Raw genomic sequence first — 23,479 nt, 5'->3', positions numbered from 1 at the left:
AATAATTGGTAACTTCTGTAAGAAGAAAAATTTGAATGGTAAATTTGGATGATGTATCATTGTGTCATGAAGTGTGCTTAAGGGGAAGAATAAAGTGTATGAAAAATTCTGTAGCAAAGTTTGGATGTAAATGCAGCGTGGAGAAAAAGGACTCTAAATGGAGGGTGGTTTAAGGTTAAGAGAAAATTTTTATTGGTTTTAGAATGATAAATAGTAAAGCAAATTTGTATGCTGAATATGACATTTAGTAGAAAAGGAGAAGTCGAAGATGCAGAAGAAAGGGGAAACAGTTGCTGAAGTCAGGTCTTAGAGAAAAAGACGGACTGAGTGTCTATTTCTGCCCTGCATTGGACTAAACAGAAAGAGAGGATGCTTGCTTCTGTCTTACAAGAGGAGAGGAAAAAATAATTGATCTAGAAATAGATATTTTAGCTGGGGCTATAAGAAAACAAAGGGTTTGCCTTTCTGTATGCTCTATTTCTGCAGACAGAGGCAAGACTCTCCTTCTGGAGTTGAGAGATGTGAGGTGAAGTGAATGAAAGCGTTGGGACAGTGGAGAAGGAATGAGAAAGAAAAGTCAAAGGCTGGTGAGAAAGTTGAGAGAGCCAATGGGGACAGTCTCAATGAAGTCCAAAAGTGTTGCAGTGGGCGCACCTGAGACTGATAGTAAACATACAGTCAAGCGGAAGAGTGAGATTCTGTATGTGGTTGGGAAGATAGGTAATTTCTGGTGAAGACAAAGAGCATACTATTTATCACCATGGGAATCTGTGGTTGAAGTGTACTGGAAATAAAAGGTCACAGGCACAGAGGAGGCCAAGGAAACAACGAATAAAGTTTTGGATTAATTATCCCGTGGACATTTCAATATCTATGGGATACTGACTTCCTTGGTTTAGAGTGGTCAAAAAGAAACCTGGGTACTGAAATAAAAATAATGACATACAAGAATCAGAAGATTGTAGATGATTCTTTAAGGATGAGTGCTGTCAGTGATACAACCAGTTTGTGAGATCTTTGCAAAGCAGTGGATTTTACCATTTGAGCATAATATTCTGGAATATTCAGAATAATCTTATGATGTTACGGAGTTTGATCATGGAGTGAAAGTTTCAGGGTGCAGATCAGAAGGGGTTGGGGTAGGAAGAGGGGAGGTTGCTTTGTATCAGTGGACAAAATGTTAGCCTGTCCTATACTTTAAGCAGAGACTTGTGTAAAGAAGGGTGAGAATGTTACAAGATTTAGTCCTGATATTATCTAAGACAGAGGTGGGTTTATAGAGTTTCAATTACAGTCTAAGAATGAGGTATGCCTCACAGTCAAAATGTTAGGTCAGTGTGTCATTACCTCTTAGGCAGTTAGATTGGGCAACTGCAGTAAAGTGTAGCCATGAGTGACAGAAATGAGCAAGTGAACATAAACCAAGTGGTTCTTTTCTTAGAGAATAGGAACATGGAGTAAGGAAGGGGACGTAGTGATAGATCATAAACAAATCAAGTTGTACCAGCCTTTCTCCTGCTGATGGGGCCTAGACTCCACCTCAGACAATGACAATCTAGGGAGAGGAGATGATTAAGCATTTTTCCCACCATGTTTCAAACTACTCTAGACGTTGATGAAATATCTGTGTGACATGGATAAAAAGAAAAAATAAATCAATAATAAAAACATACAAATCTTTCTATTTCTCCACATTTTTAGTGCTCCACTTTTACAGTGTCAGGTTTCTTACTTGCTGAGTTAACTCCTGGCTCTCAGATTATGGAAAATGAAAGGCAACTTGAAAGAAAGGCCTAAAAAGCTAATTTGCTTTCATAATAAAAAGGTCAATGAGAGGCAGTGTTGGGGTGAAGTGGGGATAAGGATGGCCTGCATTTGTATTTGCCAGAGTTCAGCTAGCTTGATTAGGGAATGACATTTGAAAATCTGTGGTTTGAGTAATATATTGAATTTAAAAGAGATAAAAATATTTTTTCTAAATTGCTGCTCATTATTAATGTTCTTCTTCCTTATATTTTCTCTAGAGACTACTGAAAAGATTTAAGATGTTTTCAATTTAGGCCAAAATAATATTTCTTCATGAATATCATTTTGATTCAGTGCCAAAATGGGTTATGAGGTTTACTTGTGAAAATTACAAAATGAGTCCTTAATTTAGAGTTAAAGTTTTAATATGAAATATTCCCTAAAGTAGAATGATATATAGGAATGAAAAAAGAAATTATTTAGGCAGACAGTGAGGGTAAGGAAGTTCTCGGTAAGGTTTTCCCTTTAATGAAAAGCAGCCACAAATCATTTTCTTTTCTAACAATGAGCAGCCTGTAAAATCAAGCTGCAGACACAGACTAGCAAGCTGTAAGCCTGCATGGGTGAATGCTGACAACTGTGCCAATGGGAAAGGCTACCTGGCACTAGGCATGTTCAAAATGGTGATACCATCTTTCCTTTTTTTTTTTTTTTTTTGCCAACCACATGTGCAGTCAGGAGCAGAAAACATGGCCCTGGCCAGGCGAAGACCCAATTTGCATACTAAAATTGGGGTGAGGTGGCCAGCTTCCTCTCGCACTATGCAAACATCACACCTGGTCCGACCAATCTTTGGGCCCCATGTAAATCAGACACCGCCTTCTCAAGCCTGTCTATGAAATGCTGTGCACTCTCTTGTGGCCCAGAAGTCCCATTCAAGCACCCCTCTTTCTCGCAGGAGAGAGAGCTATTCTCCTTTCTCTTTCTTTGCCTAGTAAACCTCCACTCCTAAACCCACTTCTTGTATGTCTGCGTCCTCTATTCCCTTGGTATGAGACTATGAACCCCAGGTATTTACCCTAGGCAAGGACGCCGCTTCAATGTTTGCTTGTTCAAAATCTTTAGAACACAATTTTTCTGAATCTTAAAATAGAGCATTAAATAATATGGAGGGTTAGTCATGGCATTTTGGCTTCCAAGTATAGAAACCTACCAAAGTTAGCTCAAATAAATAGAGATTTCTTTCCTGAGAGGAATCAAATAATCTCCTGTATTCACAGACCTAAGGACAGGAAGTAAAGATGGACTTCCTGGGGCCTGGAGAATCCCTCACTCAAGGGAGACATGGCTTCTTTCATCTTGCCTCTCAGAGCCCCTTTACTCTCATACACAGGTTCCAGTATTTTTTCTCTCACACCCTCCCATGATACCAGTTCACCTCACCTTTTTTACAGCAGCTGTGCACCAGGTGGACCCCATACTTTGCGGTTCAGATTATTGAGGGAAAGAGTCCTAGTGACTCCTCTCAGCCTGTGATTTGGTTTCACTTGAATCTCATATTCCTTCTTGGTCTAATTATCTATGAGAAGGAAGGAGATAAATGGTATTATACTATTGCGCATAGGGCTGCCCCTCTCAGAAACACTAAATGGGGCAGGTTTAGGTAAATAAGGACGTTGAATGGGTCAGCCACATTGCCTGACATATCCAATACGTGTACACTTTTGGAGGAATCACTAATGGGAATGTTTCCAGAATATAGAATAGCCAGCCTACAGTGGGAGTCCATAGGTCAAGTTTAATTTCTGTGTGTTTATGTATAAACTGAAAACCAAGTACAGGAGAGATTTTTCAGACAACAAAAGCGAAATCCCCAAACAAGTAAAGATCAATAAATACCTGTCTTGAATAGTCTTGGCTAGACAGACAAAATAGCTTAATTGTTTATTATCCACATGCTTTAAGTGGCAGGAACTAATTGAATTTGAATTTAAACCTTTTATTTCAAAGACTCATTACTTTTTCAGATTTGTAATTGCATTTTAGAATTGCAGTGCTAAATATTTAATATTCCTACTTTAATTCTAAATATGCCTCAATTACTATATAATGTGGAAAATTACTTTCTTGTTCAAGTTTTGTACAAGGTACAATGGCATAAAAAATGAGGTTATATTACTATTGATGCTATTTGGATAACACTGAGTTACTATAAAAACAAGAGAAAAAGTTCCTAGTGCAAACCTTTCTGAGGAAAATATGTATCATTTTCCTGAAATAAAAAGGAAAGCAGTTGTCTTCATTAAGATAAATTAATAAACATGGAGGGTTTGCCAGACCCTAATCATAGCAATGATTTTTGAAATCTGGCAATATATGGCTCCCTACTCTTATGTCTTATTCCCCTCTTAGCTAGTCCCCATTTTGTATCTTGTTATGTAAAATACCTTGTTTTTTTTTTAACTTCACTTCAAAAAATATTGTTGTTTAACCTAACTTTTTAAAAAGTTAAAATGAATGATAAGTCATTTCATTTTGAGAGCCTTTTGAAAATTTCTAAATTCCTTCAGTAAGTTATAACCAACATTTAAGAGTTAAGGACAGGGACTGACTATGCAGTTAAAGGACATGGACAGAACTTTGATGTATTTAAATTCCTTTATGTTTTTTTGAGTTAAAGTACAGAAGCATTATTTAAAATGGATATCACTGGCAAAAGTAATTCTTATTTTTATCAGCTAAAAAAATACATGCTTTAAGATGTCAGTATGTATAACAATTGCTTTCCTTTAAAGTATAGAAATGATTGGTGCCATAACTCTGTAAGCACAGTGCTCTGTCACTGTCCATGAGTGCTCCCTTTGTGACTTTTGATTTATGTTAGGCAAGTTTACCAATAATACTCGAAGTTTCTTACTATTCTCAACTGTATAAAACTTATATGACTGTAGTGAAACAGGGCGCCCTGCTCATATAATCACAAAGATGTCAGACAAAAACAGTTTCCTATGTCTGACAGGATAATGATGCCAAAACAATAAAACCCTATTTACTAGAGAAGCTGCATTATGAAAATAAAGAATGGGATGAATAATTGAAAATTTGAGAGAAATGTTTTCTTTCGTGAGCTAATAGTTAAACATCTTAGAGACAGTTGTTGGATTTTGGTTTCTTTTAATATTAATTTTTGTTAGTGAAAACTAGAATGACATTTAAAAATAAGTGTAGAACAAGGGAACAGCAATGCCCCTTTTTGCTGCATAACAAAAAATAGTTGATAACACAGGTAAGAACAAAGAAAGATTAAAAAAAAGTATTAATATTGCAATCCTAAGGGAATAGGGCATAGGGCTGAATCTGGACTGGTCTCCACAACCTACCATGAGTTTTCCAGCGAGAGTGCTAAACTGGGGGCCCTTGGTTCCTGGTGGGAGGAGATGCTGAAAAAGAGACTAGGACCCTGGAAGTTAAGAGAGTTAAGTGTTCAGAAAACATCGAATATGGTGGAATGAATGGGATTCCAAACCACCATTGAAATTCCTTTTGGTGTAATTTTGGGGGTGGATCACAGGCTTTCCCACTGTTTCTAAGCCCTAGGGGTAGTAACAATAAAGTGCAAAATCATTGCATTTCAGTTCAAAAGGCATAACATAATCTAATTACAACATTAGGACAAAAATCAGACCGCAAGTTGGAACATTCTTTTTTTTTTTTTTTTTTTTTTTTTTTTTTTTTTTTTTTTCTACAATTTATCAACAACATTTATTATATTATTCTTTATTTTTTTTTTATTTTTTTTTATTATACTTTAGGGTTTTGGGGTACATGTGCACAATGTGCAGGTTTGTTACATATGTATCCATGTGCCATGTTGATTTCCTGCACCCATTAATTCGTCATTTAGCGTTAGGTGTATCTCCTAATGCTGTCCCTCCCCCCTCCCCCGACCCCACAACAGTCCCCGGAGCGTGATGTTCCCCTTCCTGTGTCCATGAGTTCTCATTGTTCAATTCCCACCTATGAGTGAGAACATGCGGTGTTTGGTTTTTTGTCCTTGCGATAGTTTACTGAGAATGATGTTTTCCAGTTTCATCCATGTCCCTACAAAGGATACGAACTCATCATTTTTTATGGCTGCATAGTATTCCATGGTGTATATGTGCCACATTTTCTTAATCCAGTCTATCGTTGTTGGACATTTGGGTTGGTTCCAACTCTTTGCTATTGTGATTAGTGCTGCAATAAACATACGTGTGCATGTGTCTTTATAGCAGCATGATTTATAGTCCTTTGGGTATATACCCAGTAATGGGATGGCTGGGTCAAATGGTATTTCTAGTTCGAGATCCTACAAGAAAACCTAGGCAATACCATTCAGGACATAGGCGTGGGCAAGGACTTCATGTCTAAAACACCAAAAGCAATGGCAACAAAAGCCAAAATCGACAAATGGGATCTCATTAAACTAAAGAGCTTCTGCACAGCAAAAGAAACTATCATCAGAGTGAACAGGCAACCTACACAATGGGAGAAAATTTTTGCAGCCTACTCATCTGACAAAGGGCTAATATCCAGAATCTACAATGAACTCAAACAAATTTACAAGAAAAAAACAAACAACCCCATCAAAAAGTGGGCAGAGGACATGAACAGACACTTCTCAAAAGGAACATTCTTCAAAATAACCCCTGTCTACTCTTTGGAAATATTAACATCATGAACAATAAAGGAAAGCTGAAGAACTGCTCAAGATTAAAGGAGTTGAGCAAGAAAAGACGATTAAATTCAATGTATCATGTTGAATTGATTCTGAATCAGAAATTTTTTCTATAAAGAACATTATCTGTCAAAAGGCAAATTTTGAATAAGGACTACATTGTACGCATTGTTAAAGGGATTGATTATGAGAGATATACTGTGGTTGCACAAGAGAAAGCCCTTGTCTTTCTTAATCTTCTTAAGAGATGGATGCTGAAGTGTTTAGGAATAAAGAGTCATGATGTCCGCAGTTTACTCTGAAGTGGCTCAATGAGCATATAAAATAGCCAATGGAACAAAATGTCAACAACTGGCGAATCTAGGTGACGGGTATAGGCATTCGTTCTACTGTTCTTAAAAATTAAAAATTTTGTGTAAGTTTGAAATTCCAAATAACAAGTTTTTCAAAAAGATGTGACATTTATGGCTCCGGCAAGGACTAACCATAAGGGCTTTGAACCTGTTTCATCTGTAAAATACAAATTATATGGTACTTTTGTCTCTCAGGGAAATCGTAAGGATCCACGGGATCGTGGAGTTTGCAGAACACCATTTACTTGTCTGTGATTTGGAAAAATATTTTATAGAACAGAAGAGAGTGATTTTTAACGCAACAACATTTATATTACAAATGACATAGTTGAATTTTAAATATTCAAAAATGTTAGCTTGTGTTTGCCAATTGTAATACAGCCGTGCCTCCACTAACGAATGCCCTAGGAATGAAACTTTTCTCTGTAACAGGAAATTTTAAGCTAAAATTAAACACTGCTAAAAACAAGCACACAAATAAACATTTATATCATCATGTGACTACAGGTACTCAATATTTGTGACTTTATGGTCACGTTGCTATTATTTTTTAGAACTCTTTGATTTTTTGCATTTCAATCAAAAGTGAACAGAGCTCATCATAGTCAGGAATCTAAAGTCTGAGAAGGTTCAGTTTTGATCAGTCATATGTTTACATGTGCTTTTTTTCATGCTTGGCAGAAACTTAGAGAGTTATCTCAATCCGTTTTATGATTTAGAAAAAAATATGAGAATCAATTACATCATTCTTGCAATAGAAGGTCAAAATCAATGAAAAATTTCTTGAACGAATAACTTACATTTTCTGAACTCCTTCATCATCACCTGGTTTATACTATTCCTCCATAACTAAACTTCCCAAACACAAGTGGCAAAAATTACTAGTATTTTACTGAATATCAGATTCAGTGACATTTTCTTAATCTATATTCTTCTTTTTTTTGCTTTGTAAAGTGATTGACCCAGTCAGCCACTCAATTTTTTATTCTGAAAATTTTCTTTTTTAGATGTCTATGAACATCTGTCTTACCGCTAACTTCTGACCTCCTTTACTCTTGTTTCTCTAATAGTATTCCTCCAAGGCTCTTGTCTTGAGACTCCTCTTTTTTTTTCAAGGGTCAGGGGATCTCATTCAGTTGTCATCTCAAGATGACTTTAGAGAAGGCTTCATCTTCAGACTCACCTCTCCCCTTAAGTACCATGTAAACAGTTGCAATTGCCTGCTTCATAATGCTATCTAAACGTAGTCTCTACATGTCACATGATAGCCAGAACCTTCATTTCTCCATGGCCAAAGTCAAACCACCTGCACACCAACTCCTCTTCACTTCTGTGAAATGAACCAGTGAGAAAAGAAAAATATAAAAGGAGAGGCATTAAGAGAAAAAGTTTCATGTAGCAAGAATAATGAACACTGTTCTACAGTAAGAAAGAGTGAAACTGGGTACTCCTTAAAGAAACAGAGTAACTATGAACACATTGATTTATAAGTGAGGAAAACAGAGACGCAGGATGGAAGCAGGAAGAGAGAGAGAGATGGAGGGGGAGAGGGAACGCGTGCGTGCCAAGCAGTGATTTGGTCATTTAGCATGACAATGAGACTGCAGGATGTGCCCTTTATTTATTCTTCACTAGACTAGAAAGACCTTCACCTAAATAAATATCACTTGAAAAAATCATTTTTAACTTATGATAAACTGATCTTTCAAGAACATTTGGCGAAATATATACTTATAATAAAATCTAGCTTGTACTATTACAAAGAGTATGCGCTAATGTTTAAAAATTAGTCAGTGTCTCCCACAGCAGAGAGAACTAAATTAAAATTAAAGTTTAAATAATATGTTTAAGCTTTAAAGATACCCCATACTGTTAGATAATGTAAGTATGTTGAGAAAAGTAACTAAAAACTAATTCACCAAGTTTGTAAAATCAAATATTTTATACTCTAGGTAATCTTAATATTGCTCAGTCACTGTAAATCGGATTATTCTTGAGATTGTATTTAAGTCAAGGCAAGATGGTCTTCTATTTACAAATGTAATTTAGTCTCATGAGTGGGTAATCTTGTTAAATATTGTCAGGTTAATTAAAATTGATTTGTGTTTACTAAACATAGTGAATACTAATCAAATATTAGATACTGAAGTGTTGAAGTTACATTTTAAACTTTGACAGACACCATTAGCACTGCAGGAAAGAATTTGTTGTCTCAGAGGTCAACATTACTTTTCAGCCTTTTCTCCAAAATAAATATTAAGAAAAAATGAGAAGAAATGACCTACACTTTTTAAATACAATTTTGTGATTTGGGACTATTTGGGAGAATTTGGGATAAGTTTCGGTGGGGAATTGATTATTTATGTTTTATTTCTGTTGCTACAAACAGCACCTTTGCTTTTCCATCTGCTTAATTCCATTCCAGGTTTGCTATTCTCCACCACTCATAGCATCATTGAGCTCCACATAATAACTTTTACAGGAGACAAACATTACCAGGCAATTTGAAAGGCAGGTTGAAGATAAAGGCTGACAGCTCACATGCCCTGGCCTGGTGACTTGGCTCACTTCTGAAGCTTACACTGAATGTGGTCAATGTGCATTAGCTCTGTGAGGGCTTAAAGAAACATTTCTGCTAATACAAAAATAAACCCACTATAATCATTCGTTTTGGGGAAATTTTACAGTTGTTGGTTAACCTGCTCCCTTATGCCCTGCAATATTCATTAGCAGATTTCTCTGTTTATGAGTGGTATTATATGGAAATGGTTATGGGAAGCCAACAGATGTAATCACTGAAATAAATTAGAAGAAAAAATTCTGTTTTTTACAGGTGGCTTCATCAGATACGCTTCCCTCCCCCACCCTCCCCTTTAACATTTAGTTTTCTTTCAACAGAAAACTTTTCTTTACTGACTACGGGAATGTCGCCAAAGTGGAGAGATGTGACATGGATGGGATGAACAGAACGAGGATAATTGGTTCAAAGACAGAGCAGCCAGCTGCACTGGCACTAGACCTAGTCAACAAATTGGTTTACTGGGTAGATCTTTACTTGGACTGTGTGGGAGTAGTGGACTATCAAGGAAAAAATAGACACTCTGTCATTCAAGGCAGACAAGTAAGTACCATTTTGTTAGAAAACGCTCCTAGGGTCATAAAATGAAAGGAATAATACTAAAAAGAATACCAAAATTTGCAATACTGAAAATTTCTTGTAAAGTCGAGCTGCAAGGAGTCATAAAAATTACAGTATATTTCCTATATTGGAGGATGTTCTTTTCACAGTGATGTTGTGATATTTCCACAAAATTGGAGATGCCTCTCTTGCTCTTTCTCCTTTCTATTAAAAACAGAGAAAACAAATAAAAAAACCCAACAAAGACAAAAATGCTATATTAGCAAGAAAGGCAAGTAGTAAAATAGGTCAGATGTTATGGCCTATTTACTAAAAACTAATTTAAGTAGTTCATTCATGAGGAGCTGAACTATCATCTGTCCCATGTGGCATTGGAGATATTTTGCTAACAAAAGCAAATGCCTGTTCACAAAAGTACCTTTATTATAACAAGTTCGATTAAATTTTGACTTCTGATGTATTCAAGTACTTCCTAAAAAGAGAATTCTGTGAAAGTCATGAAGGTCAAAATTCTTCCTAAATGTGTTACTTTTTACTTTGCTGAATTACAACGTTTTGCAAACAACACTCAGTGAATGCCTAAAAGAGAACTCTAAGTAGAAATCAGCCTTATTTACTATAATACATTTAAAAATCTGATTTTCTCTCACTGATTGTACTTATTTTATGTGAGATTCTTAGTCTATGGAGCTGAAATACGTGAATCTCTTTGGATTCTTTTGCAATGCAAGACAGGTATATTCTGTAATTATCCTCTAAAGTTACTTTTACTTTCTAATCAGCTTTTAAAATGAAATCCTTTCTCCTTCCTTGACAGATAAAGAGATGCACTAATCTGTTTGGGGTAGAGGGGGGGCGGAAAGCTGGTCAATGTTAAAGGTGGGCCAGTGCTTTCTCTCTCACCTTCAACTGCCCCAAAAATCTTGATTCCTTTCAAAGCTCTTAGTTACAACCTTAGAGGACCTGATACCTGAGTTGATTTTCATGGTCTTTCTCTTTACTTATTTGCAATTAAAAAATTAAACCTTGTTATGAAGATAGGGAGTTCAAATAAATTTTTTCATGACTACTTTAAAAAGTTTTGAAAGCCTGAAATGTTTATTCTTTTTTCCCCATGTCTATTGCCTGTATTTTGCTTGTTCCTTAAACATATGCTAAGTCTGCCCCTAAATAATCCAACATAGATAAAGTTTTTGAAGTACTGGGGCTGAAGGCAAAATGGTTTACCTACTGCTCCAGGCTTCTCCTACCTCTGCCTAGGGAGTAATTAGCAGAGGCGCTTATTTTAGGAGAAACAGTCTTTTCTGAAGGAAGATAAGGAGGTAGTGAGTGAATTTTATCTTTACTGGGTGAACAGATTTTCCACCTTGACCGATTGCCTCTTTATGTAGCAGGCTTTTTCTCCTGGGTTATGAATTGGCAGTCATGTGACAACGATGTTGATATCCCATCACCACAGCCTCCTTGGTTGATGGCCCCAAACTTTGATCAAAACATGCATGAGACTAATGGCAAGGGAAGAGTCTTGAGCCTGCTTATAATTTTTGTAGGACAAAAATATTACCCACGTCAAAATTGGGCCATAGATATTTTTAGTAAATTTGATGTCAGCTAGGTGGAAAATGATATTAGTAAATACACACATGCCTGGACTCACACATAAATACAGCACATGCCCATACTGTGGAATAACATGTACATACAAAAGAACTATTCGGACTATAACATGGAATAGTTCTCCCTAGTAATTCTTGTATTTTATGTCCAACCTAAGCATGAAGAAGTGAGATAAAACCCAAAAACAACATGTAAAGCCAGTCTTTTTTTAGTCACATCTCATACAAGAAGACCAGAAATAGAAGTAATGAGTCATATATGCTAAAAAGATAAATCAAATGTTTTTGTTTAAACTATAGAACTGGCAAGATTTTCTGGTTAAAATAGAACATTTTGTGATTTTGTTCTATAAGTATTTTTATAATCAAACCACACATACTTTTTCAAATTCTCTTAACTGCAAATCTGTGTATTAAAAGTATGCAATATAATGCCAAAAGTAGTGACAGATGCTTTTTCAACAAAATCTCTACAGCAAATCAAGTGGCAACTTCACTTTACCCTGGAACAGAACCATTTTAAATTAAGTAAGGGAGTAGCCAAAGGCAACATTCCTAGCAGGTGCCTTTTATTCAGAAAATCAGTACATGTGTTCTTCCTTTTGCTCCAGGGGAAGACTTTCTAAGTTCAAGATACCCATTCCTCCCCATAAACTCTAAGACCTTTGCCAAAGAGAAGAGCTGGACTGTTAACTAAGTATATGGATAGCAATAAACATCATAATTCTCAAAAGAAACAGTTCTATTTCCTATGATAAATTGACTTTAGAAATAATGAAATTTCTGAGTGAAATGTTGACATTTATTTACAATGATTGCAAATATGTGATTTCTTCAGATATTACTTTCTGTGCTGGAGCAAGTGGTAGTCTAAACATAGCTTGGGACCAAAAAGCTGGATTTTGAATTTATAAAACAAATCTTCGGAGGTGCTTTCTCATTAGTCTTTTCACAGGCAGAGCTATGTTTTTGCAGCTTCTACATATCCATTATTATATAAACAAGTAGCCCTTAAAATATCTCAAATTATGGATAACAGTGTCATAGGCATATTATTGAATATGCTTGAAAGTCTTGCTCTCACAAGCCTTTGAAAAATAACTACTAAATATGCTCTCTTAATGTCATATGAATACAATTCTCTTCCTACATTTGGAACTGTTTTAAACACTACCACATAACGTTTTCTTCTCCAGAAAAAAAAAGTTTTAATTCGGGAAATGTTGAACTCCTTGAGAAAAAGTAGATAACATCCTTGTGGTTCTCCTGCTGTGGCCATTTTCCATACTAGTAAATAGCAATCAGCTTTTCTTTCAAATTGGAAGCTACATAATTAAAAATCATAGTTATGTTTTGCCCTTTTTATAGGTCAGACATCTTTATGGTATAACTGTGTTTGAAGATTATCTGTATGCAACCAATTCTGATAACTACAATATCATAAGGATAAACCGATTTAATGGGACTGATATTCACTCATTAATTAAAATTGAGAATGCTCGGGGAATCCGAATTTATCAAAAAAGAACTCAACCAACAGGTAAGTGGGAAAGCTTCTTTATAACCTTCCTAATGGTAGATTGAATGGGGATATAGTCCTTGTGCTTTTCTATGGTGTTGAAGTGAGTGAGTCATAAATTCTCTGCTTTGACAGCAAAAGTGGGCATGTCTGCTTGTTAAATGGAATAGAGCTCCCGTCACAAGTCTAAATGACAGATTGTTCAGTTTCTAGTGAATTGTTTCTGTGATAGAATTGAAATGATAGCTAGATTTAGATTCAGGAAGGGGCTTTCAGTCGTGATGAATGTAGACAGGAAACCCAGATGCTAAAGGTATTATTTTTTTCTTTTTAAATATCATTTTGGTAGACAAATTTAAAACCAGGTGACTGCCTTGAAGTATCTGTCCAGTGTTTATTATAGTTACTGGGCTCTCCTAACTTAACATTCCAATTGTTCTTTAACACATATTCATTAAAAAGTAATTTTCAATGAGAAGGCTGCAGTTTTTCTCCAAAAGACAAACCAGTTGTTTCTACAGGAGATTAGTGATGCTGTTCATCAATACAATTTAGGTTCAGTCATATATAAAAAAAGAAAATATAAAAAACCACCAGTAAAAATTTTTACTATATTTTATATTTCAAATTAAAACTAGTCTAGAATTATCTAAGCATTAACATATATCTAGTCATGGCTGTACATTGTCACAAATATGTTTACAACAGATTCAAATTTAAAATTCTGTAGATAGCCTTATTAGAGTTTAATATTAGGATTTATTCATTCATTAATTTTTCATGGACAATCTACTATGTTCCAGGAACTATTCTATGTATACTGTGAATACAGCAGTGAATAAAACAGACAAAATAGTCTTGCCTTTATGAGTCTGCACTCCAGTGGAGAAGCTATAATAAAAAATAACTAAGTAAATTATGTATTATATTAGAAGGTAATAAGTGCTATAGAGAAAATAAACAAGGTAAGGTGGATAAAGAGTGCCAGAAATGGGAGCAGTGTTCAATTTTATATGGAATAGTCAGAAGAAGTTCCATTGAAAAGATGACATTGAATGATGACTTGAGGTATTTGAAGGAGAAAGGCATGGGGATTGTATTAATCGGTTTTCATGCTGCTGATAAAGACTTACCCAAGACTGGGCAATTTACAAAAGAAAGAGGTTTGATTGGACTTACAGTTCCACATGGCTGGGGAAGCCTCACAATCGTGGCAGAAGGCAAGCAGGAGCAAGTCACATCTTACGTGGATGGTAGCAGACAGAGAGCTTGTGCAGGGAAACCCTCCTTTTTAAAACCATCAGATCTCATGAGACTTATTTGCTATCATAAGAATAGCATGGGAAAGACCTGCCCCCATGATTCAGTTATCTCCTACTGGGTCCCCGCCACAACACGTGGGAATTCAAGATGAGATTTGGGTGGGGACACAGCCAAACTATATCAGAGATATCTGGGCAACAACATTGCAGGTGGTGCGATGAACAAGCACAAAAGCCATGAGGAAAGAACATGTCTAGACTGTTCAAGGAGTGGCAAGAATACCTGTGTGTCTAAAGCAGACCAAACGAGGAAAAGAGAAGCAGGAAATGAGGCTGGAGAAGCAAAGGAGGACCATAAAAAGTAGGGCTCTGTAGACTACTATAAAAAACTTTTGCTTATACGTTTAGTGAGATGGGAAGTCCTTAGAAAGCATTAAACAGAAAAATTTCATGGTATGACTGACATTTTTAAAGAACCAATATGGCTACTCTGTTGATAATAGGTATTAGGGAGGAGAAGGTTGGAAGGTTACAGAGGATGGTGGATTGGATCAAGATGGCAGCAGTGAAAGTGGGAAGAAGTAGTGAAATTCAGAATATAGGCAAATATAGAGCCGATAGGATTTTCTGATACATTAAATGTGGAGTATAAATAAGACAATGGTCTAGCTAGAGAAGTTGGAAAAATTTAGTTATTTTTAAGATGGGGAAACTAAGCATGGAGTGAGTTTAGGACAAAGATAGTAAATTTAATTTTCGTAAGTTACTTTAAATGTTTATTATAAATTAAAGTAAAAATATCAAGGGGATAGTTAAATATATAACTCTGGAGTTGAAGGGGGAAGTCCAGGCTTGAGATACCAATTTGGGAGTCATTGGCAGACAGGTGACATTTAAAGCCATGACTGTGGATGTGAACACCAAGGTAGTAATTATAAATGGAGAAATAAGCATTCCAAATAACGGACACTGGTATGCTCCAGCAATAAGCCAAAAAAATAGGAATAAAACAAAAGAAGACACTGAGATGAAGCTTCTTAAATCCAAAGACCATCGGATTTAGCAGCATGAAGCTCACTGGGATCTGACAAGGGCAGTTTCAGGATTAAGTGAATATAGGAGTAGAATGGGTTTGAGAGAGAGAAGAAGTAAAAGAATTGTAGAAAACGATCATTGGTAACTTTGCATAGTGTGGATGTAAGCTAGAGCAGAGAAATGGAGAGCTAGTTGAAGGAAGGATTGTTGTGGGAATTTGGGTTAAAAGATTTTTGATGAGATGTAGAAATAATGGTATATTTGCATGTTGATGGGCATGATCCAATGGAAAAAGCAAAAGTGATGATAAGAGTTAGAAAGTGGAGAGTTGGCGATTAGTTGAGAGGAGATGTGATCTATTATATAAGTGGAGTCGGGTTGGAAAATAACAATAACATTCTTGGCAGGGAAAAAATAGTAAAAATTGCATTTCCCTCATCTTCCCACTTAGAGAATGAAGAATACAAAGATAATAGGCATAATTTTTAAAAGCATATTAGTTTTATTATGAAGAGAATACTGCCATGGTATTCATCACCATTTCAAACAAGTGGGTGATCTAAAAGAAACATAATTACAATAATACATAAAATCTTACTCATATTATTCCTATTATTTCTTTTCACTTTGATCCATCTTTCTTTTCTCATCCTCTCCATATAGTACTTTTCTTACCTTTTTCCTTTAGTAGCTTTTATGCTCACAAAATATTCTTCTGCGCCTCAATTTCTGTACGTATACTCAGTCTCCACCATTCGACAACTACACACACACACACACACACACACACACACATTTTGTGGTAAGAGTCTCAAAATGACAATAGACTTAAAAATTTAAAAAATATTTTGCCTCAGCACTTCTCAACAGTGTATAGATAATCACTGAATCACGTTTCCTCTAGTTTGGTTGCCCATATGATGAATCGTTTCAAAGGAAACCCTTTCTCTGCTTAACTGCTTAAACTGGGGTTATTTTTATGGATCTTTGTATGCATTTTAGAAATTGGTATTTTTAAAAAGGATAAGAAGCATGTACAAAAAAAGTCACGTTACTTTTATTTTGCTCACCGGTGAAGAGTTTAAATTAATATAAACACATTTTATTTCTTAAAATTGTTTTTTTAAATGCTCACTTAGGAGGATTTTGTCAAATGCCTATCTCCTCTTCTATGGGGCTTACACTCTTTTGCATTCGATTATGGTGCTAAATAGTTGAGTATACAAAATTTTGCTAAGATTCCCTGTTTTTACATATAGAAATTTTGACATACTGATGCACATAGTTATCTTATCTTTGAACTTGAATTTCACGCATGCTGTTTTTTATTTGTTGTAGTCAGAAGCCATGCATGTGAAGTCGATCCATATGGAATGCCAGGGGGCTGTTCACACATCTGTCTACTCAGCAGCAGTTACAAAACTCGGACCTGTCGCTGCAGGACTGGCTTCAACTTGGGAAGTGATGGCAGGTCATGCAAAAGTATGTTGTTAAAATAAAACATTTGCCAGTAGCTACCCCTTTAGAATAGGATTGAAGTATTAATTAGCAGCATCAACATCAGTCATAACATGAGACTTCAGCAGGTGAAGTTTGCCTGCAAATATATACTGTCCATTTTTCTCAAAATAAGTATTTTTCTTTTGTGACAATATGAATGAGAAACTAACCAGGCTGTAGAGTCACTAAATTTACTGATTTTAGGGAAACATATGTTGAGGAAGATTTTTAGAAAGATGCTTCCTTTAATTCCCTAAAGAATGTATTTGAGCTAATGAGCTGGAATGATTAGTTGATCAGATTTCCTCTTATTTGAACCAATGTGATACTCCTCATAATAGGCGTGTGGCTTGTTTCAACAGAAATCCATGTATAGTCAGGCTTCATTTTATCCAGCATCACTGGGGAGTGAATTTACTCCATGATTTAATTTTTCATGATTTAATTTTTCAGGTAGCTGAAGCTATACTAATTAGAGATCAAACATTTCATGATTTTATCAAAAAGTTTTCTAATCTCTTAGATATATCTTTATTTTATTTTTAAAATAGGCCAGAATAATTTATTTTAATTTAAATATGGTAAGAAGGATTTTAAAAATGATGGTCATAACTTAATATTTTGCACAATAATTAGTTAAAGGCTTTTCCTGGGGTCTTGATAGTCAGATATAGTAGAACGGCCCTGATTGAAGTGATCCTAGTGGGGACTGTTGGTCTTCAAATGTTCCGCAAACACCATTATTTTTAGTTTTATGATGACTGCTTTTTACAGTGTCCAGTTTGTCTTTACCTTTGTCATAGTGACACCTTTTTATTTCTGTCAGTCCTCTCTCTCTGGTCACAATCCTGTCATCTCTTCCACCCTCTGGTCATGTGCTTACTGAGGACTGTGAAATTAGATCACTAAATGTGTTAGAATTTGAAGTCTAAATGGTTAGAGCTACTAATAGGATACATAGTTTGAAATGAAGAATCAAAGAGGCTGAACTATGTTAAAATGTATGCATTTTTGTACTTTGTTTACATTTTTGATTTGTATTCCTGATTTTGTATTAAGTGCTGGGAATGTGAAGGTAACAGGTCTCATGTTTCTCGGCCTTCTGGATAATTGAGGGTACTGAGTTTGAAGCCTCATGATAAAAGAAGTTTTGTGTGTGGATGCATGTGTGTCTATGTAGTGTGTGATTTTAAAATTGATCTGGATGCCACTTGGGAAATATAATCACACAGACACACACACACACACACACATACATATATACACACATGCATATGTGCATACATACATACACACATTGGAGGAAAAACATAAGATCAGAATTGCATATTATTCAGTCAACCCTAATGTAGTACATCACCTGGAGTACATTAATACTCATCAGAAACAATTCCAGCTATTTGAAGCAACAAGAGATTTAATGCAAATGGGTGCCTACAAAATCATGTAAAAACCTGGACCAGTAGCTTCTAGACTGGGTCTTTGGAACATTCCCCCAAACACCATTAAACCAACCTGGCTTAAAGCTGGAACATCTACCATGCTCAGAATCTAGAGCATCAGGAAGCCACAAATGAAAACGTTAACTTTAAAAGCATACCATTTAGCTGAGATCCAGGAATTAGAAAGATTGCCCCACAATTATCAGATGCAGAGTTAAGTCACATCTGATAGTCCCTAACTGGCAAAAAATAAAAAAGAGGAGGAGAGGAGAGACACCCTGTTCCTCACCTCTTGATATAGAATGGAAGAAGACTGCTGTGGAAAAAGTCAATGTCTCCATTAGATTCATACCAGTGGAAGCAGCAAAAAGGGGACCTTTGCCTCACTTCCGTGTTCTAAACTTGAGCTAGCATATCTGATTTTAGGTAGTCAAATGAAATCCACTACCCTTGGCTATATGAGTGTCTGTGAAATGTATTTTTTAGTATTCAATTGTGTATAGTACAAGAAGACACACTAGAAGAAACTTAAGTAGGTATTAAAGAATACCTAGGAAATGACCAAAGAAAATAATGGGGCAAATCATTACCATTCTTATTTAAAACATACATACCTACATACACACATAAACAATCACACATATTACATCAATGAAGTACTAGATTTATCAGTTACCAATTAAGACATCCATTAGAAGTAACAACAAGGGCGAGTGTTGTGGCTCAGGCCTCTGATTTCAGCACTTTGGGAGGCTGAGGCAGGTGGATCACTTGAGCCCAGGATTTCAATAAGAGCCTGGGCAACATTGCAAAACCTAGTCTCTAAAAAAACTACAAAAATTAGACAGGCATGGTGGCACACTCCTGTAGACCCAGCTACTTGGGAGAGTGAAGTAGCAGGATAGCTTGAGCCCGGGAGGCATAGGTTGCAATAAGCTGAGATATTAGCAAAATGGGTGCTGTAAAACCAGGATTCCTATGTATTGCTAATTAATTAGAAATTGATATCACAATTGGTAAGACATTTGCTAATAAATATAATGATCATAAAACTAACAACAGCATTTAACAAGTTATCCTACTTTATTTTGATTAAGGAAATTAAATGTATTTATAATAGCAACTCAGAAACAATATCCAACAATAGGTAAGCAGCTGACTATATTATGTTGCTTCTCTAGGAGGAAATATGATGCTGCCATTGAAAGAAATGTTTTTGAAGACTTTTTAATGGCTTGACAAAAAGTCATTACAGCTAAAAGAATTTATATACAAGGTCCCAATTTTTGAAAAATATAAAAGTATATATGTATCTAATGTTGATAGAAAATACTTAGAAATGTTAATGATTTTCAAATGTATCAATATACTTTAAAACAATATAAAGTATTATTTTAAAAGGAATGCCCTTGACATCAGGTAGACACTGAGGGGCTATGAGGGCAATGAAGACAAGGATGTTAATGTACTTTATTCTGTAATTTCATCTAAGAAAATGTGTGAAATGCTACATTGAAAAAATATGCTTACCTCAGTATTATTATAATGATGAAAACAGAAAACCGTTTAGAAAATGACTTGGTAAATTATTATATACCAAATAGAAACAAGGCTTAAGATAATGGTTCAATATAGACAATAATCTTGATTCTAAAATTAAACAATAAGAGCAGAATATAAAATTGAATATCTACTTTGATATAAGTAAATACACATTGAAAAAATACCTACATATATTAAATATGAAACAGTCATACAAAGGAATGCTATACAGCAATGAAAATGAGTGAAGTATGACTACAAGAAGAATGGATGAATATCAAGGATATAATAAAAAATAATATTAATCACAAAATTCACACATGCAATTCAAACATGCAAAATTGAACAATCTGCTGCTGGGAAATACACTACATATGTGTTAAAACTCTTTTAAAAATTTAAAATAAACACAACAATCAAGATATCGGCTCTTTCTGAGTTGGAGGAGAATGGGTTTGGGGCACATTTATGTCTTCCAGTGTACTGGAAATATTCTTCACATTTGTGCTAGGTATGTAGGATTTGTTTTATTTTTATTCTTTATATATTAAAATATGTTATCAGTTCCTGTGCTAGTTTGCTGAGAATGATGGCTTCTGGCTTCATCCATATCCCTGCAAAGGACATGATCTCATTCTTTTATATGGCTGCATAGTATTCCATGCTGTATATGTTCCACATTTTCCTTATCCAGTCTCTCATTGATGGGCATTTGGGTTGGTTCCAGGTCTTTGCTATTTAAATAGTGCTGCAGTAAGCATACATGTGCATGTGTCTTTATAGTAGAATGACTTATAATCCTTTGGGTATATATCCAGTAATGGGATTGCTGAGTAAAAGGTATTTCTGATTGTATATGCTTGAGGGATCGCCACACTGTCTTCCAGAATGGTTGAACTAATTTACACTCCCACCAACAATGTAAAAGCATTTCTATTTCTCCACAACCTTGCCAGCATCTATTGTTTCCTGACTTTTTAATAATTGCCATTTTGACTGGTGTGAGATGGTATCTCATTGTGGTTTTGATTTGCATTTCTCTAATGACCAGTGATGATGAGCTTTTATTCGTGTCTGTTGGTTGCATAAATGTCTTCTTTTGAGAAGTGTCTGTTCATATCCTTTGCCCACTTTTTGATGTTTTTTGTTTTTTTCTTGTAAATGTGTTTAAGTTCCTCGTAGATTCTGGATACTAGTCTTTTGTCAAATGAGTAGATTGCAAAAATGTTCTCCCATTCTGTAGGTTGCCCATTCACTCTGATGCTAGTATCTTTTGTTGTGCAGAAGCTCTTTGGTTTAATTAGATCCCGTTTGTCAACTTTGGCTTTTGTTGCAATTGCTGTTGGTGTTTCAGTCATGAAGTCATTGCCCATGCCTATGTCCTGAATGGTATTCCCTAGGTTTTATTCTAGGATTTTTATGGTTTTGGTTTACATTTAAGTCTTTAATCCATCTTGAGTTAATTTTTTTTTTATAGGAAATTTATTAATTTCTCAAAGATAAAAGATTTTTTTAAAGATTATTTCTGAATTTTTTTTTTTTTATTATACTTTAGGGTTTTAGGGTACATGTGCACAATGTGCAGGTTTGTTACATATGTATCCATGTGCCATGTTGATTTCCTGCACCCATTAATTCGTCATTTAGCATTAGGTGTATCTCCTAATGCTGTCCCTCCCCCCTCCCCCCACCCCACAAGGGGAACATCACGCTCTTGAGTTAATTTTTGTAAAAGGTGTAAGGTGTAACCAAACCCTGCATGTTCTCACTCATAAGTGGGAGTTGAACAATATGAACACATGGACACAGGGAGGGGAACATCACACAACAGGGCCTGTCAGGGATGAGGGGCAAGGGGAGGGAGAGCATTAGGACAAATGCCAAATGCATGTGGGGCTTAAAACCTGGATGACCGGTTGATAGGTGCAGCAAACCACCATGGCGCGTGTATACTATCTGTGTAACAAACCTGCACACTCTGCATATGTATCTGGAACTTAAAGTAAAATTTTTAAAAAAGTTATCAATATTCTTTTATATGTATTTAATATTCAAAACCCTAATTAAAAAAACACAGGAAAGGAAATATAAATGTTAATATACTTTGTATTGTTAGGTTTATAAATAATTGCTTATTTTTTATTTTATTATTTTCCACATTTTAATAATATATTATTTTATTTTATTATGAATATCAATCATTGTGTGGTTATCCAAATACAGCTGAGTCTTTTGTATCTTCAGTTTTACTAATAAAGCTCAGTATGTTTTTCCTTATATATAAAAATTATTTCCTTTAAAATTATACACAGTTAACCAAGTATAAGATGCTCCGATAATTGGAGAATCTTGTATATATTTTTACATAGAAGTCTAAAACAAGGAATTCACTTTATAGAAAGAGCTACCTTGATGCTGACATTTTAAACTCAGGAGACAGTTTTTTGCTTGGGGTTTTCATTTTCGTTTTGTTTTTGATAAGGCTTGTGTTGTACATCAGAGTTACTGTTAGACAGCATCAGCCTCTAACATTCTAATTAAAATTTGAAGAAAAAGGGATGCTATAACTGGTATTTAGTTTTATTTCTAAAAAGAATAAGTCACACGTTTGGGCAACTGTCATATATTCACATGCAAGTTAGTGATACTATATGATTCTTTGTTTGCCTCTGACAATTTGTAGATGCAAACTTGGGGTTGGCGTGTCTTAAATTTTCTGAAGTTTTTAGCATTGTCAAATACAATGAATGGTACAGTTAGTATCGACAGAAAATGCTAGATAGATTGTAATACATTATAAAATTAAATGTGCCGGATGTTTTAATAAATGCCCATTTTACAAGTTACAAGTTATCTAATGATCTGTCATGTTTTTGCTATCCAGACAGTTACAGACAAAGGGATAATTAACTACATATAACCCATTTGCGGAAGTAATTTCTGTTTTAATTAAAGTAATGCAATTAGCTGGCCTTCTTGCATCAAGATATATTTGGCATATTTTAGAGTTTAATTTTTAGCATTGAATTTAAAAAACACTGATTGTGCCAGTTAATTAAACAGTGGCATTATGCAGTGTAAAGAAGATTAAGCAGCATCAGTTGTTTGTTTGTAATCTTTCCTGTGCAGGACCAAAGAATGAGTTGTTCCTCTTTTATGGGAAAGGACGCCCAGGAATTGTTAGAGGAATGGACTTGAATACCAAGATAGCTGATGAATACATGATCCCCATAGAAAATCTGGTAAACCCTCGTGCTTTAGACTTTCACGCAGAAACCAATTACATCTACTTTGCTGACACCACCAGTTTCCTAATTGGCCGGCAGAAGATAGACGGCACAGAGAGAGAAACCATCCTGAAAGATGGTAAGTGACACTGTGATATTGACATCAAACTACCCAGAGACAAAGCACTTTAAAAGGATAAATCCCGTGTGTGTCAGACTAGCTTTAACCAGAACTCAAGATTTTCTGGTTGGTTCAAAAATATTTTTTAATGTTATTTCTTCAGTAACATTGTTTCTCTATTTTCATATACCAGTATATTAAAGCCTTCATTATAAAATGGGACTCGGTGTTTTCTACTATATTCTAAATATTATCGGAAT

At 35.2% G+C, this 23,479-nt stretch overlaps 1 protein-coding gene across 2 annotated transcripts in view; it reads left to right on the top strand.

Moving 5' to 3' along the window:
- LRP1B (LDL receptor related protein 1B) overlaps positions 1-23,479 on the top strand; it is a 1,943,477-nt gene that overhangs the window by 1,082,831 nt on the left and 837,167 nt on the right. For both annotated transcript variants that reach the window (XM_055261032.2, XM_063631317.1), the window contains exons 8-11: positions 9,715-9,937; positions 12,940-13,111; positions 16,726-16,869; positions 23,001-23,237. In XM_055261032.2, coding sequence (XP_055117007.1) covers positions 9,715-9,937; positions 12,940-13,111; positions 16,726-16,869; positions 23,001-23,237 — 776 coding nt within the window. The remainder of the gene's footprint in view (positions 1-9,714; positions 9,938-12,939; positions 13,112-16,725; positions 16,870-23,000; positions 23,238-23,479) is intronic.

The sequence above is a fragment of the Symphalangus syndactylus genome, chromosome 22 (assembly GCF_028878055.3).
Source record: "Symphalangus syndactylus isolate Jambi chromosome 22, NHGRI_mSymSyn1-v2.1_pri, whole genome shotgun sequence".
Taxonomy (NCBI): Eukaryota; Metazoa; Chordata; class Mammalia; order Primates; family Hylobatidae; genus Symphalangus; species Symphalangus syndactylus.
The sequence above is the reverse complement of the archived record's forward strand: the minus strand, read 5'-3'. Positions and strand labels throughout refer to the sequence as shown.